Source organism: Pteropus alecto, unplaced genomic scaffold, assembly GCF_000325575.1.
Source record: "Pteropus alecto unplaced genomic scaffold, ASM32557v1 scaffold86, whole genome shotgun sequence".
Classification (NCBI taxonomy): domain Eukaryota; kingdom Metazoa; phylum Chordata; class Mammalia; order Chiroptera; family Pteropodidae; genus Pteropus; species Pteropus alecto.
In genome coordinates, this window is record NW_006442109.1 from 16,912,223 (window position 1) to 16,924,999 (window position 12,777).

At 31.5% G+C, this 12,777-nt stretch overlaps 1 protein-coding gene across 4 annotated transcripts in view; it reads left to right on the plus strand.

The window, feature by feature from the left end:
- Positions 1–12,089, plus strand: part of ZNF280D (zinc finger protein 280D) — a 238,466-nt gene extending 226,377 nt beyond the window's left edge. For 3 of the 4 annotated variants that reach the window (XM_015595951.2, XM_015595952.2, XM_006920333.3), the window contains 2 exons: positions 7,777–7,829; positions 10,138–12,084. In XM_015595951.2, coding sequence (XP_015451437.1) covers positions 7,777–7,829; positions 10,138–10,759 — 675 coding nt within the window. In that variant the 3' untranslated portion in view covers positions 10,760–12,084. Of the gene's footprint in view, positions 1–7,776; positions 7,830–10,137 lie in introns of all 4 variants that reach the window. The other variant, XM_015595953.2, reaches the window with a different exon arrangement.
- The last annotated feature ends 688 nt before the right edge of the window (positions 12,090–12,777 follow it).

The following is a 12,777-nucleotide window of genomic DNA, read 5'->3' on the forward strand; positions in this document are numbered from 1 at the left end:
TGAAAGCTAGTACTGTTGTAACAATGGTTTGTAGCTGTACTTTTTGTTTTCTATGTGAGTTAAGATATGAATACATTTAAAGAAAAAAAATTATTAGCTAGTTTACTGTAATTTTGGTTTGTAACTCCAGATCTTGTTTCCTACATAATTTAGGAAACTTGCATTTTAAAAAATTATTAGTCTATGCTTTGAGACACACAGTGAATAAAGCTGTAATTTTGTGACATCAACAATTGAAAGGGGCGGGGACAGAGTTGTAATGGAGCAGAGTTTTTTTGTTATTGAAGTTAAGCTGGTACAAATTCAAATTAGAGTGTTATAACTTTAGGATGTTCAGTGTAATCCCCATGGTAACTGTGAAGAAAATAGCTATAGAATATACAGAAAGACAAATGAAAAAGGAATTTAAATATTTCACTACAAAAATCAGCTAAATACGAAAGAATGCAGTATTCCAGGAAATGAGGGTCAAAATAGCTCAAAGGCGTATAGAAAACAAATAGCACAATGACAGAAGTTAAGTCCCTTCTTATCAGCAATTAACTTAAATGTAATAGATTAAATTCAATCAAAAGACAGATTGATAAAATGGATAAAAACACATGATCCAACAACGTGCTGTCTATAGGAGACTCATTTGAGATCCAAAGATAAGTTGAAAGTGAGGGAATGAAAAAGATATTCTATACAAATAGTAACCAAAATAGCAGGGTGGCTTTACTAATATCAGACCAAATATACATTAAATTAAAGTTTCCAAGAGAAAAATAAAAGGACTTTTATATTGATAAAAATTTCTGTACAGTAAGAAGATATAACAAATATAAACACTCAAGCACCTAATGACAGACCACTAATATATATGAAGCAAAAACTGACAGAATTGAAGGGAAAAATATATTACTCTACAGTAAAGGTTGCAGACATCGGTACCCAACTAATAATAATAGGTAGAACAATCAGACAAAAGGTAAGGAAATAGACTTAACATAATAAACCAACTAGATCTAACAGATATAGAACACTCTACCCAGCTACAGCAGAATACACATTCCTCTCAGGTTCATCTGGGACATTTTCTAGGCTACACCATATGTTAAACCACAAATTAAGTCTCAGTAGATTTAAAAAGATCATATGCAGACTCTTTCCTTTCACCACCTCGAGATGAAATTCAAGATCAACAACAAAAGGAAAACTGGAAAATTCACAAGACTATGGAACTTAAACAACACACTTTAAAACAACCAGTGGATCAAAGAAGAAATCACAAAGAAAATTAGAAAATACTTGGATAAGAATGAAAATAAAACTAACATACTAAAACTTGTGGGATGTGTTTTGCAGAAATAGAAAAATTCATCCTTACATTTATACGGAAACTCAACGGACCTTAAATAACCAAAACAATTTTGAAAAAGAACAAAGCTGGAGTACTCACACTTTCTGATTTCTAAACTTAATACAAAGCTATAGTAGTCAAAACAGTGTGGTATTGGCATAAATAGACACATAGACCAATGGAATAGAACAGAAAGCCAAGAAATAAACTCTTACATGTATGGTCAAAACGTTTTTTGACAAGGGGGCCGAGACCAACTTTTCAACAGATGACGCTGGGAAAACTGGATATTCCCATGCAAAAGAATGAATTCGGACCCTTACTTGATACCAGTATAAACATTAACTCAAAATGGATCAAAGACCTCAACTAATAAAACACTTAGAAGAAAACAGAAAAAAGCTTCATAACATTGGATTTGGTTAATGATTTCTTGCATATCACATCAAAGGCACAGGTAACAAAAGAAAAGTAGACAAATTAAACTTAATGAAAATTTTAAATTTTTATACATTAAAACACCCTATTAGAATAAAAGGGCAACTCAACAGAATGAGAGAAAATACTTACAAATCATATATCTGCTACGAGGTTAATATCTAGTATATGTAGGGAACTCCTGAAACTCAACAACAAAACCTGATTCAAAAATGGGCAAAGGACTTGAATAGACATTTCTCTAGAGAAGGTATACAAATGGCCAATAAGCACATGAAAAGATGAATAACATCACTAATCATTAGGGAAATGCAAATCAAAACTATAATGAGATGCACCTCACCTATTAGGCTTGAGGATGTAGAGAAACTAGAACTCTTGTACTGTTGATAGAAATGTAAAATGGGACAGCCACTATGGCAGTTTAAAGAACATGGCAGTCAAAAATGTATATGATCCAGCAATTCCACTTCTGCGTATATACCCAAAGAAATTTAAAGCAAGGACTCAAAAATAATACTTGTACACCCATTTTTATAGCAGCTAGTTTCACAGTAGCTAAAATATGGAAGTAACCTAAGTGTTCATCAGTGGATAAATGGATGAGCAAAATGTAGTAAATACATAAAATGGAATATTATTCACCCTTAAAAAGGAAGGAAATTTGCAATATGCTACAGCATGGATGAACCTTGAGGACATTATGCTAAGTGAAATAAACCAGTCACAGAAAGACAGATACTGTATGATCCCACTTATATGAAATATCAGAGTAGTCAGAATCATAAAGACAGAGTATAGTCCAGTGGTGGCTGCCAGGGTCTGCGGTGAAGGGAGAATAGTGAGTTGTTTGATGAGTACAGTTATTTTTACAGGATCAAAAATGTTATGGGAATAGTGGTTGTGATGGTTATACAACAATGTGAATATTGAATACCACTGAACTGTACAGTTAAAAATGGTTAAGCTGGTAAATTTTATATGTATTTTATCACAACAAAAAATATTCAAAAACGTATATAAGGGTGTACAATTTTCCTTTACTTCAGGGTCCAATATGGCTTGACATAGCACTAATTTCAGTATAGTTACATCACAGGTTTTGAGACTATTCTGAGCCAGGAAGTGTATTATGATTTTCTTTATCTCATTTTATATTTCTGGAGTTACAAATCTTTTTTATTCATTTGTTTAGTTTTATGTGCACCTTATGCTTTTATTTTTTAATGTTGGGCTTTGTCTGTTTTAGAAGTATTCTTTCCAAATGTTCACACGCTCAAAAAAATTGTTGGAGCGTCTGGAGAGCTCTTCTCAGACCTGCTTCAATTTATTTGTTTGTTATTAAATTTATTGGGATAATATTAGTTAAATTATATAGATTTCAACTGTACACTTCCATAATATATCATCTGTATATTGCATGTGTGTTCACCACCCAGAGTCAAATCTCCTGAGACCCCTTTTACCCTTATCTACCTTCCTTTCTTTCTCTCTGGTAACCACTAAACTGTTGTCTCTATGAGTTTTTGTTCATTTGTTTGTCTTGTTTGTTGCTTTCAGTTTTATGTATCACGTATTAGTGAAATATTATGATTCTCAAAATTTTCTGTGATTTATTTCGCTTAGCATGATAATATTATTATCCATCCATGTTGTCACAAACAGCAGTTATTTCATCTTATGGCTGAGTAATATTCCATCATATATATATGTACCATATCTTTTTTATCCAATCTTCTATCAAAGGACACTTCAGTCATTTCATGTCTTGGCCACCGTGAATCATGCTACAGTGAACAGTGGGACGCATATATCTTTATGGATAATGGTTTTCAAATATGGGAAGTAGATACGTGCTTCAGTTTAAACTAGTCACTAACAAAGCCTTTTTGTTGTATCAGGATTTTCCTTTGTCACTTTCTTGTTGGATGTCCTGATCTCTGAACCATGAGTTCTCTTTCCTTGATTTACTCCTTATTTTGATGAAACGTGTATTTCCAAAGGGGTACATCTTTTTTCACTCCTTGTATATCTAAAGCTATGTTTACTTGAATGATAGTGCAGCTGAAATGTATTGAAAACAATATACAATGCAGTTTTGAAAGTATTGTTTTTGGTAACTGATGCCATTCTTGCTCCAGTTTCTTTGTGTTTAGGTTATTTTGTTCTTTCTGGCAATTTAATGATTATCTCTTCTGTTTTGAAATATTCACAGTGATATGTTCACCTGTTGTCCTTTTTTCATTCATTATGGTAGGCATTAGACAAACCTTTGTAATTGGGATATTTCTGTTTGGGAGAAGTTTTTTTTGTATTCTTTGGTAAACTGTCAATGTCATTTTCTCTGTTCTCTTTTTGGAAACTCCAGCTGATCTGACATTGTACTTCCTACATCAGCTCCTCTGATTGTATGATATTTTCTTTTTTTCTTTCATTTTTTGTCTTTTTAGTTTAATCTTTTAAAAAATATTTTCTAAAAATTATTTTAGTTGCCATATATTTAATTTTGAAGAGTTCTTTAATTTTTTTTATTTGTTCTTCACTTGTTCTGTGTTCACAGTTTTCATTCTTGTTTAATGGATGTAATAACATCTCATACCTCTCTGGGGACATTAAATTTGTATTAATTATGTATTTTTTCCTTTTGTTTCTAGAAATGTCTCCGATGTCCCCAAGCTCCTTGTTTTATTTCTTTTTGTTGCTTTTGATCTTTCTGATGTTAAAAGGTGTCTTCAGTTGTGTGGTTGGTGATCTTTGGCTATTCATAAACAGTAAAGAATGAAGCACTAATAGGTTCACTGAAAACCATATGGTTTTGGATGAAGATAAGGCTGTTTTACATAGCCATACAGGTTGTGCACTGCAGAACTCCAGAGGGCACTATTTACACATACCCCTTAGTACTCTAAAAAATTATCGATATTTACCATATTAGAAATTAAAATTGTGAAATTTTTTAAATAGTTACTTAAAAACAATAACAGCCCCCATATGTTAACATAAAGAACATTTTTTTTGCTGAGAAATAATTATTTACCAAACTTAGAAGAATGGCATTATTTTCCACTTTTTCATATCACTTTAAATGTCTAGTTAAATAGAAGAAAACTGGATTCTTTTGTTTCTACATTCAGTCATTTGTGATACACTATTTTGGTTGAAATATATGAAGAATGTGAAGCCTCATACAGTCTTTTAATAATATTTTCAGATAATTCTGATTATTCTCCTTTGGTATTACATCAAAAGTAGACAAGTGAAAGTTTTGTTGCAGTGTGGAATCACTGAACTTTTTGTACTTCGTACATTAAAATCCATTATTCTCTTTTACGCTTTGATTGGACCTTTTATCCATGGATGATTTTATGTCAGGCCTTGATTACTTTTAAAATATTGGATCACCGAGTTACTTAAATCTTCCAACTGTTGACATGTTTCATTACATAATATTAAGATTATTAATTTCATTGATGGTAAATACAAGTTTTCCTAAAATTTAACTTTTGCTTGAATTTTACTATGGGCAGCAAGTACTGTCAGTTGTTTGATGTGATAGGCTCACTTTGTCAATTTTCACAAAAACATCTACTAAATAACCAAGTCTAAATGCCCATAGTTTTACAGTCATTCTTTAAAATAAAAGTGATGTTAAATGAAAAAAAAGTGTGGCTAAGTTCAGCTCACAACTCAATCAGCAACCCCAGTGTTTTCAATATGCAAATATAGTGCTCTAGGTATCCATCATATTTCATCACATAGAATGTTAAAAGAACATAAACTCAAGGATTGATATATAATAAAATAAATTTTACTGTTGGTGTATGCTGATGAAGAATATAATGATTATAGTACTATTTTGGTTTGGTGCCACTCCCTTGATTTAAGATGCAGGGTTTTTATCCACCACCGCTTTTGTTTTAAACTCATGTGCCTCCTGAAAGTGTCTTGGAGCTCCCAGGTGTCTGTGAACCACACCTGGAGAACTGCTGGCATGAATTATTATGTGAAGGTTGCCTCCTGAATTAGTGCACTCTACAACCTACACAGACTACATGAGAGTTGCTTAAACTTCAACTTAGGAAAATCAGGTGCTCAGCTGACTGATTCTTTGGTAGGGAGGATGCTCTCAAAGTCAATATGGGAAATCTTTTCTTTGGGGCTGGTAATTTTCTCTAAAGAGGAACTCTTCTAGATTCCAGTTGGGGGTGTTGGGATGAAAACTGATTCCTCTGGTTGCTGGCATTCTGGGATCCAGACAGGAAGAGGGACTGTGGATCCCTTTACTCAGTTTTGGACTTTTACTGAAATATTTTGTTTTCTCTCAGTACCTCATGTCTTCCCTTCGTTGTTCCTGGTGTTCACAAGTTTAGATTGTCTCCAGTTCAGAGTTAAACCTTTAGCCTCTGTGGTAGAGTAAAGGATAGGTACCTGTTGTGTGAGTTGTAGAAAGAACATTTAGATTTCCTAGCAGTGCTTGTGCTTCATTTTTACCTTTTATGTACTATATGTTGTACTGAATTCTGCCAAATACCAGATATCTTAAGTTCCTTGAGCAAATTGATTCTCTTCTTGCACTCCCCACTCAGACATTTCATTGTACCTTCCTCCACATTGTGAAGTCAATTTTCACTCCTCTAGCCACTTTCTTTCTAAAAATTTGTTGAAATCTGACAGTCTGCTGTGGTGTTTTCTTGGTCTTTATGAGTGAAAATGTTTTATTTCTTTGCCTTCATTTTAGCAGCATTTTGGGAAAGTGAGAAAATAAATGTGTGTGATTAATACCATTATCAATTTCACAGACTTGAGTCAATCACTATAATGGTTAAGAGCTAGACTTAGATTTGAATCTTCACCACTTATCATTGTATTGCTTTGGGTTCTCTACTTAACCCATGCAGTCTTATTTCTCACTTAAAAAAAAATGGTGTTTATGATATCTAATATAAGAGTTAAGTGAGATAGTGAATGTAAAGTTCTTAACATACTACATGCATCATATGTACTCAATAGTTGGCAATTCTAATAATTGCAGTTGTAATAAACTGGTCTTTGGCTTACTGAGGTTTTACTGTATTTTCTATGCATAAATGATTTGAAATAAGTGAAATATTTGTCTGTCATTCAGTATTATTTAGTTTGACAGCAGAAGGGTTACCATGACTCCATATATGAAGTGTTCATTTCAGAAATGTTTTTAAGTGTCTGTACTTAATATGTTTCTATAAAATACTGTGAATACAACTTGTTCAGATTTAAGTTGTATTTTACTGGTTTTCAATTCAAGTACAATTGACCCTTGAACAACATGGGGCATTGAACTCCACACAGTTGAAAATTCACGTGTAACTTTTGACTTCCCAAAAACCTAACTGCAGCACAGTTGCCTCTAGGTATTTGCAGGGGATTGGTTCTAGGACCCTACCCACATGGATACTAGACTTCATGGATACTCAAGTTTCTTATATAAAATGGCATAGAATAATGCATACAGTTGGCCCTCAGCATCGATAGCTTCCCAACTGCAGGTTGAAAATATTGTTTTCAGTCCAAGGTCAGTTGAATCCTTGGATGCAAAATCCAGGGACACAGAGGGCCAACTGTATATTTATTGACAAAAATCTGTGTATAGGTAGACCTGCACAGTTCAACCCATGTCGTTCAAGGGTCAGCTGTGATTGTATTTAAGGCCCATATTTGAAACTGAGTTTAAAGAAAGCAGGTATGTTATAACTGGATAACTGTTTTTGTGACCTTGATTCAGAAACTTTTGGTATGAAGAACTTCTTGTAAGTTTCTTTAAAAAGAATTTTTTAAATCATACTTTTGATTATGAGAATTATTCTAGTATATACTTTAAGAAATTGTTTTTCTAGTTCTTTTGCTTTATAAGATTGCACACTTAAATTCCTTTTATCCAGAAAGTTTAGTATAATAAAAAATAGTTGGCTTTAATCTTATCCATGGATATAAAAGAAGAATATTATTAATCATTTCAGGAAATTGCAAGACCTAATATGGCTGAAGAAACAGAAACATCAAATTCTGAAAGGTAAATATGAGGAAAAACTGAATCTCTTGAAATCCAAGTTGAATGACACTTGAGTTGTGTTATTTCAATTAATTAGTAAAGGACTATTTAAACTTACGTATATAGTGTTGCTTTTAGTAATGGCTTTTAATTAAAATAAAATTTTGAAATTTTATTTCAACAAGAATATACTACAGATTCTTAGTTTTGAAATACTTTTATACATATAGAATTTTTTAAAGTACTTACTAGTAAGTAAAATGTTAACATATTTTAACTGCCCCTATTAAATGAGAACAATTTCAAGATGCCACAAGTTAAAACATGGGGACAATTATTGCAAATAGGTAATTTTAAAATATATTTTTTAAGTATTTTCAAAAAGCTTTAAAGCTACTTCTGTGGTGGCATTTCAACCTAAAAGTTTCAGAATTTAAGGATTGGTTTTTAAAAATTTAATTCTTAAGCAGAGCACTAAAGAACATAAGACATTTTACAATCTTTCTTGATAAAAGAGACTTCAACATTCTAATTAGAACTTTTTTCCAGATAAATTTTATTTTTCTTTTAAATTAAATAATTTCCCCATTTCTATCTTGATGCTGTCTGTTTTACAGTAGGTTGCTTGTTAATCTGATGAAATTAATTAATCTATTGCCCCTAAAAAGCAAATTATGGAATAAGGCCTTATGAAAGTGTTCCTTAGACTTCACTGGAAATTATCTAGCATTTTCTTCACTTAGCATTTTTCCTAGAACACTGAAGGGAACGTTAACTAAAATTTAAAAATTTAGAAAAAACAGACTTGTCATTTTTGTATTATTTAACATTTTCTGTAAATTGTAGTTAGTCTAAGAAGAGCGAAACAAAATTAATAATTATACAAATTTAAATGAGGAAAATGTTATTTTTTGTAGATGATGTAATTGACCTATAAGATCCAAGAAAATGAGCTAAGACTTTATACCAGTAATATGTGATTGATTATAAAATATTATGGACAAAAGAGTTATTTCATAATAATAAAAAAATTAGAAATGTATAACATCTAAATGAAAAGATTTTACTGAGATAGAAAATATATTAATAACTTGCATGATAGGCTATTTTCCAAATTAATTTATGGGTTTAATGAACACTTAGTTGAAAATTCCAATGGGATTTGGTTTGGAAACTGACAAAGTTCAAGATTCATATTTTTCTCTTAATACCATAATTTAATTATTGTTCTGTTGTTAGATAATAGGTTGTTTCTGCATGCACTATTTAAACATTAACTTAATGAGCATCCTTGTACAAATATCTTTTACATTTTAAAGGATTAAATTTAGGGAGTAAGTAGTCCAGGCAGTTTGCTCTATTAGATAATAAAGTACGTTGTTAATCTGTAATCGTTAAAGCTGTGTGGTACTGGCCCAAGAATCGTCTGAAGACAAATCAAAACAAAATACGTAGTCGAGAAACAGTATAAATATGTGAATATAATTTAGTAAATTACAACTATTTGATAATGTTGCTTTAATATTTGGGTAGTTCATTAGGAAAAAGTCTAAATTCCAGGTGGATTAATGTAAGAAATAAGATATATGTAATTATTAAATTTACTTTTGGTAAAATAAGCATCTAGGTAGGGGGCCAAAGATCACCTTAAAAATCTTCTGTTCTAATGTTTTATTATTCACAAAATAGTTTCTGATAATACACTGAGGTAAGAGTAAACACACATACACACTCATATACAAACATACACACCTATGTATGTGTGCATGTTGTATATTTACATGTATTTTGCTTTTTTTTAAATTAGGCTATCAAAAATTAGAGAAATGTTTGTAAATACCTTATTTTGCATAAGGAAAGACACACTAACCATAAGAGGATATATAAATTATAAAGGTAAAATAGGTTTTTTTCCATATATATTCATTCCTTATTTAAAACACTCTCAGAAATTAATAAGAATGCTTAAATTTTAACTAAAAACAGGCAAGGCTGTAAACAAGTGAAAATGATAACTAGGACTAAAACCAGTTGATAGACTCCCCAGGTCTACTTTTAAATATGTGATTCTATAGTTTTTCACTCTCTTGCCTAGGAAAATGGCTGCTTCCTAAATCATAATATGGACCTGGATTTTTGGATTTATTTTTCTTTTTTGGTGGGCAAGTCTGCCTTGACTTTTTTTTTTTTTTTTTTTTTGCCTTGGTCTTTAAAAAATTTTTTATTGCCTTGAGCTTTAAAAAATTTTTTAGAGTATATATTTTGATAATGTTCAAAAACATTGTATTATGAAGGAATTGATAATAAATGGGTTTATTTTTTTTTTCAGTAAACAAGATAAAGCTTCAGAGGAAGAGAAAATTGGATGTGATGCAAATTCATTCGAAGTCTCATCAGCAACAAAAAGTGAAGAAAGTATAATAGTTTCGCATAAGGAAAATGATACCTGTCTTGAAGACAAGGAAACTGGCTCAAAGAATATCTTCAGTTATGATTCAAATATTGGTGAAGATAAAGTGGAAAAGGAAAAACAAGTAGAACACATTTGTCAGGAAACAGAATTGAAGATGTGCCAGAGTTCAGAAAACATAATTTCATGTGATGAGATTAAAGATCGCAAGTCCAGTAAAGCTAGGTTTTCTTCAAAGAATATTAAGGATTTACGGTTAACATCTGGTGATGTTAGAATTGATCAGTTTTTGAGAAAAAGAGATGAACCTGAATCTGTTAGTTCTGATGTTAGTGAGCAAGGCAGTATTCATCTGGAACCTTTAACTCCATCAGAGGTACTTGAGTATGAAGCCACAGAGATTCTTCAGAAAGGCAGTGGTGATTCTTCAGGCAAGACTGATGAAGTAGTGTCTGATCAAACAGATGATGTTTCTGGAGGAAATAGCCCTAGCACAACAGAGACAACAGTAGACCTGGCAGATGAAAAAGAAAGAAGTTGAAATTAGTTAAGTCATTCTAAGTTTTAGTGTACCAGCGATAAGAGCATTTGGAACAGTGCTATCAGGTGAGCTCAGTGGTGCTGTTGTAGATAGAGTTCAGAAATAGAAAAATGTGAGGGAGGCCATTCATACACTTTACCTGTATGTTCAACCTAAGTTATTAAAGAAATCAATTCACCAATAATAGCATGATTAGAATGGATTTCCAGGAGGTTTTAAAACATGAGTAGGATTTTAATGAAAGTTAAGTTCACAATGGAAAAGGCTTCTTTTAACAGTCCTTAAAGAAATGGAACTTGGTTTCCAATATGAATTGATTATTAGAATATTACTTATATTTACAAAGCATTGAAAATTCCATCAATCCTAAGCTAAAAATCCATATTACCTATATAGCCTTCTCAATTAACTTAAAAGAGATTTGGAAACCACATCACTTTTGGGAATAATTGACTTAAAATAATGTCTAATTGGCATTGTTAATAAAGGCTTTATTTTAAGTATGATATTGGTAAATGGAGCATGCTTAGAGTGTTAAATAATTAACGAGAATTTGGATGAACATAAACTTAACTTTGGATTTAATATAACATTCCAGACTGTCAGAAGCATGTAAACAGAATATTTGAATCTATGTACCTCCATACAAGTGTTAGCCTGCCAGGCTGTAAGCTTACCTTAATTAAACTTTCAGTGAAAGTGAAATTATTAAAATATAAATTTATATTTGTGCTATTTGTCAGTGTGTAAGCTGTGCAGAAATCCCTTGATGTATTAGTTGTATAAAGTAGAAACCCATTGTTGAAACTCCTGTAGCTATTACGCTTTTAATACTGTTTTAATGATCTTTAGAAATAGACCCATAAAAATGGTCTGGAAACCAAACCAAAGTATGGCATAATGTAGATACTGTAAAGCAGTAAACTGAAAACATGTCCTGGCATGAATTCAGCGATGTTTAAGTGACTTTTTCTTTAATTGTAAAATAGAAACTTCAAATGGGACCTAAAGCAGTGATGTAAAAAATTGGTTTGGGATATTTAGTCTAATTTATCCATAAGATGGCTGCTAAATTGATTTTTCAGTTGTTTTTTTATCATCTAGAAAATAATAGATCTAGAAGTGAATAATATGAATAACGGTAGTTTGCTTTGAAGTACTAATAAACTTTTATTTAAATCGCTACATTTTTACTTCTTAACATGTGCTTTGAATTCTTAAATTTTATTTCACTGAATGTTAAGTGTTTTAAATGGCTATTAAAATTCTGCTGTATATAGTAGTTTTTGAGTAAATATTTGCAATAAAAATCTGTCCTTGAATAATTTTATTTTTCAGAAAACTGCTTGAGTCGGATTACCTTTGGCGCCTTTAGAAACTATTCTTGTTCAAGGAAATTTCATTTTAAAGTTAGTGGTAGGATTTCATTCTGTATTCTTTAATTGATGCATGATTTATTTTAAATTAGTAAAAGTACAGGGAAAATACTGCTAATATTTACAGAGAATAGATTTGCTTTATAAATTCTTTCATTTCAAGAGAAATATTATAGTTTTTTATCTGTTTGGTAAATTAAAGAGGCTAAATGGGCAAAATATATTATTGACTTATTTTCTTGAATATTTGGGGGTGAGGGTGCAAATATTTTTGTCTTTCCTGCTCCCAAGAAAAAATAGGGAGAGAAGGACATATTAGCTGTCACCCTTTGCCTTGTTGAAACATAAATCAATAGCAGAGAAAATTTCAGGAGTAATTTAAATCTTAGAAGAGCAGGGAGTAGGAAAAAAATCTGTGTAAGGACCACTTTCTGAATCTCATTCAATTAATCGCCAAGCCTATGCTACAAAACCCTAGAGCACTGTTCCAGAATAAGTCTCTGAGTGATACTAATTAATCCCTTTTGAGCTTTGGGTTGTCCTTTCTCTTGTCCCTATATACCTTTAGAGTACTGTCATTCAAAGTAGCTAATCAATGAACTGTTTATACCTTTTCACTATGAGAAGAGGAAGCTCCACCAG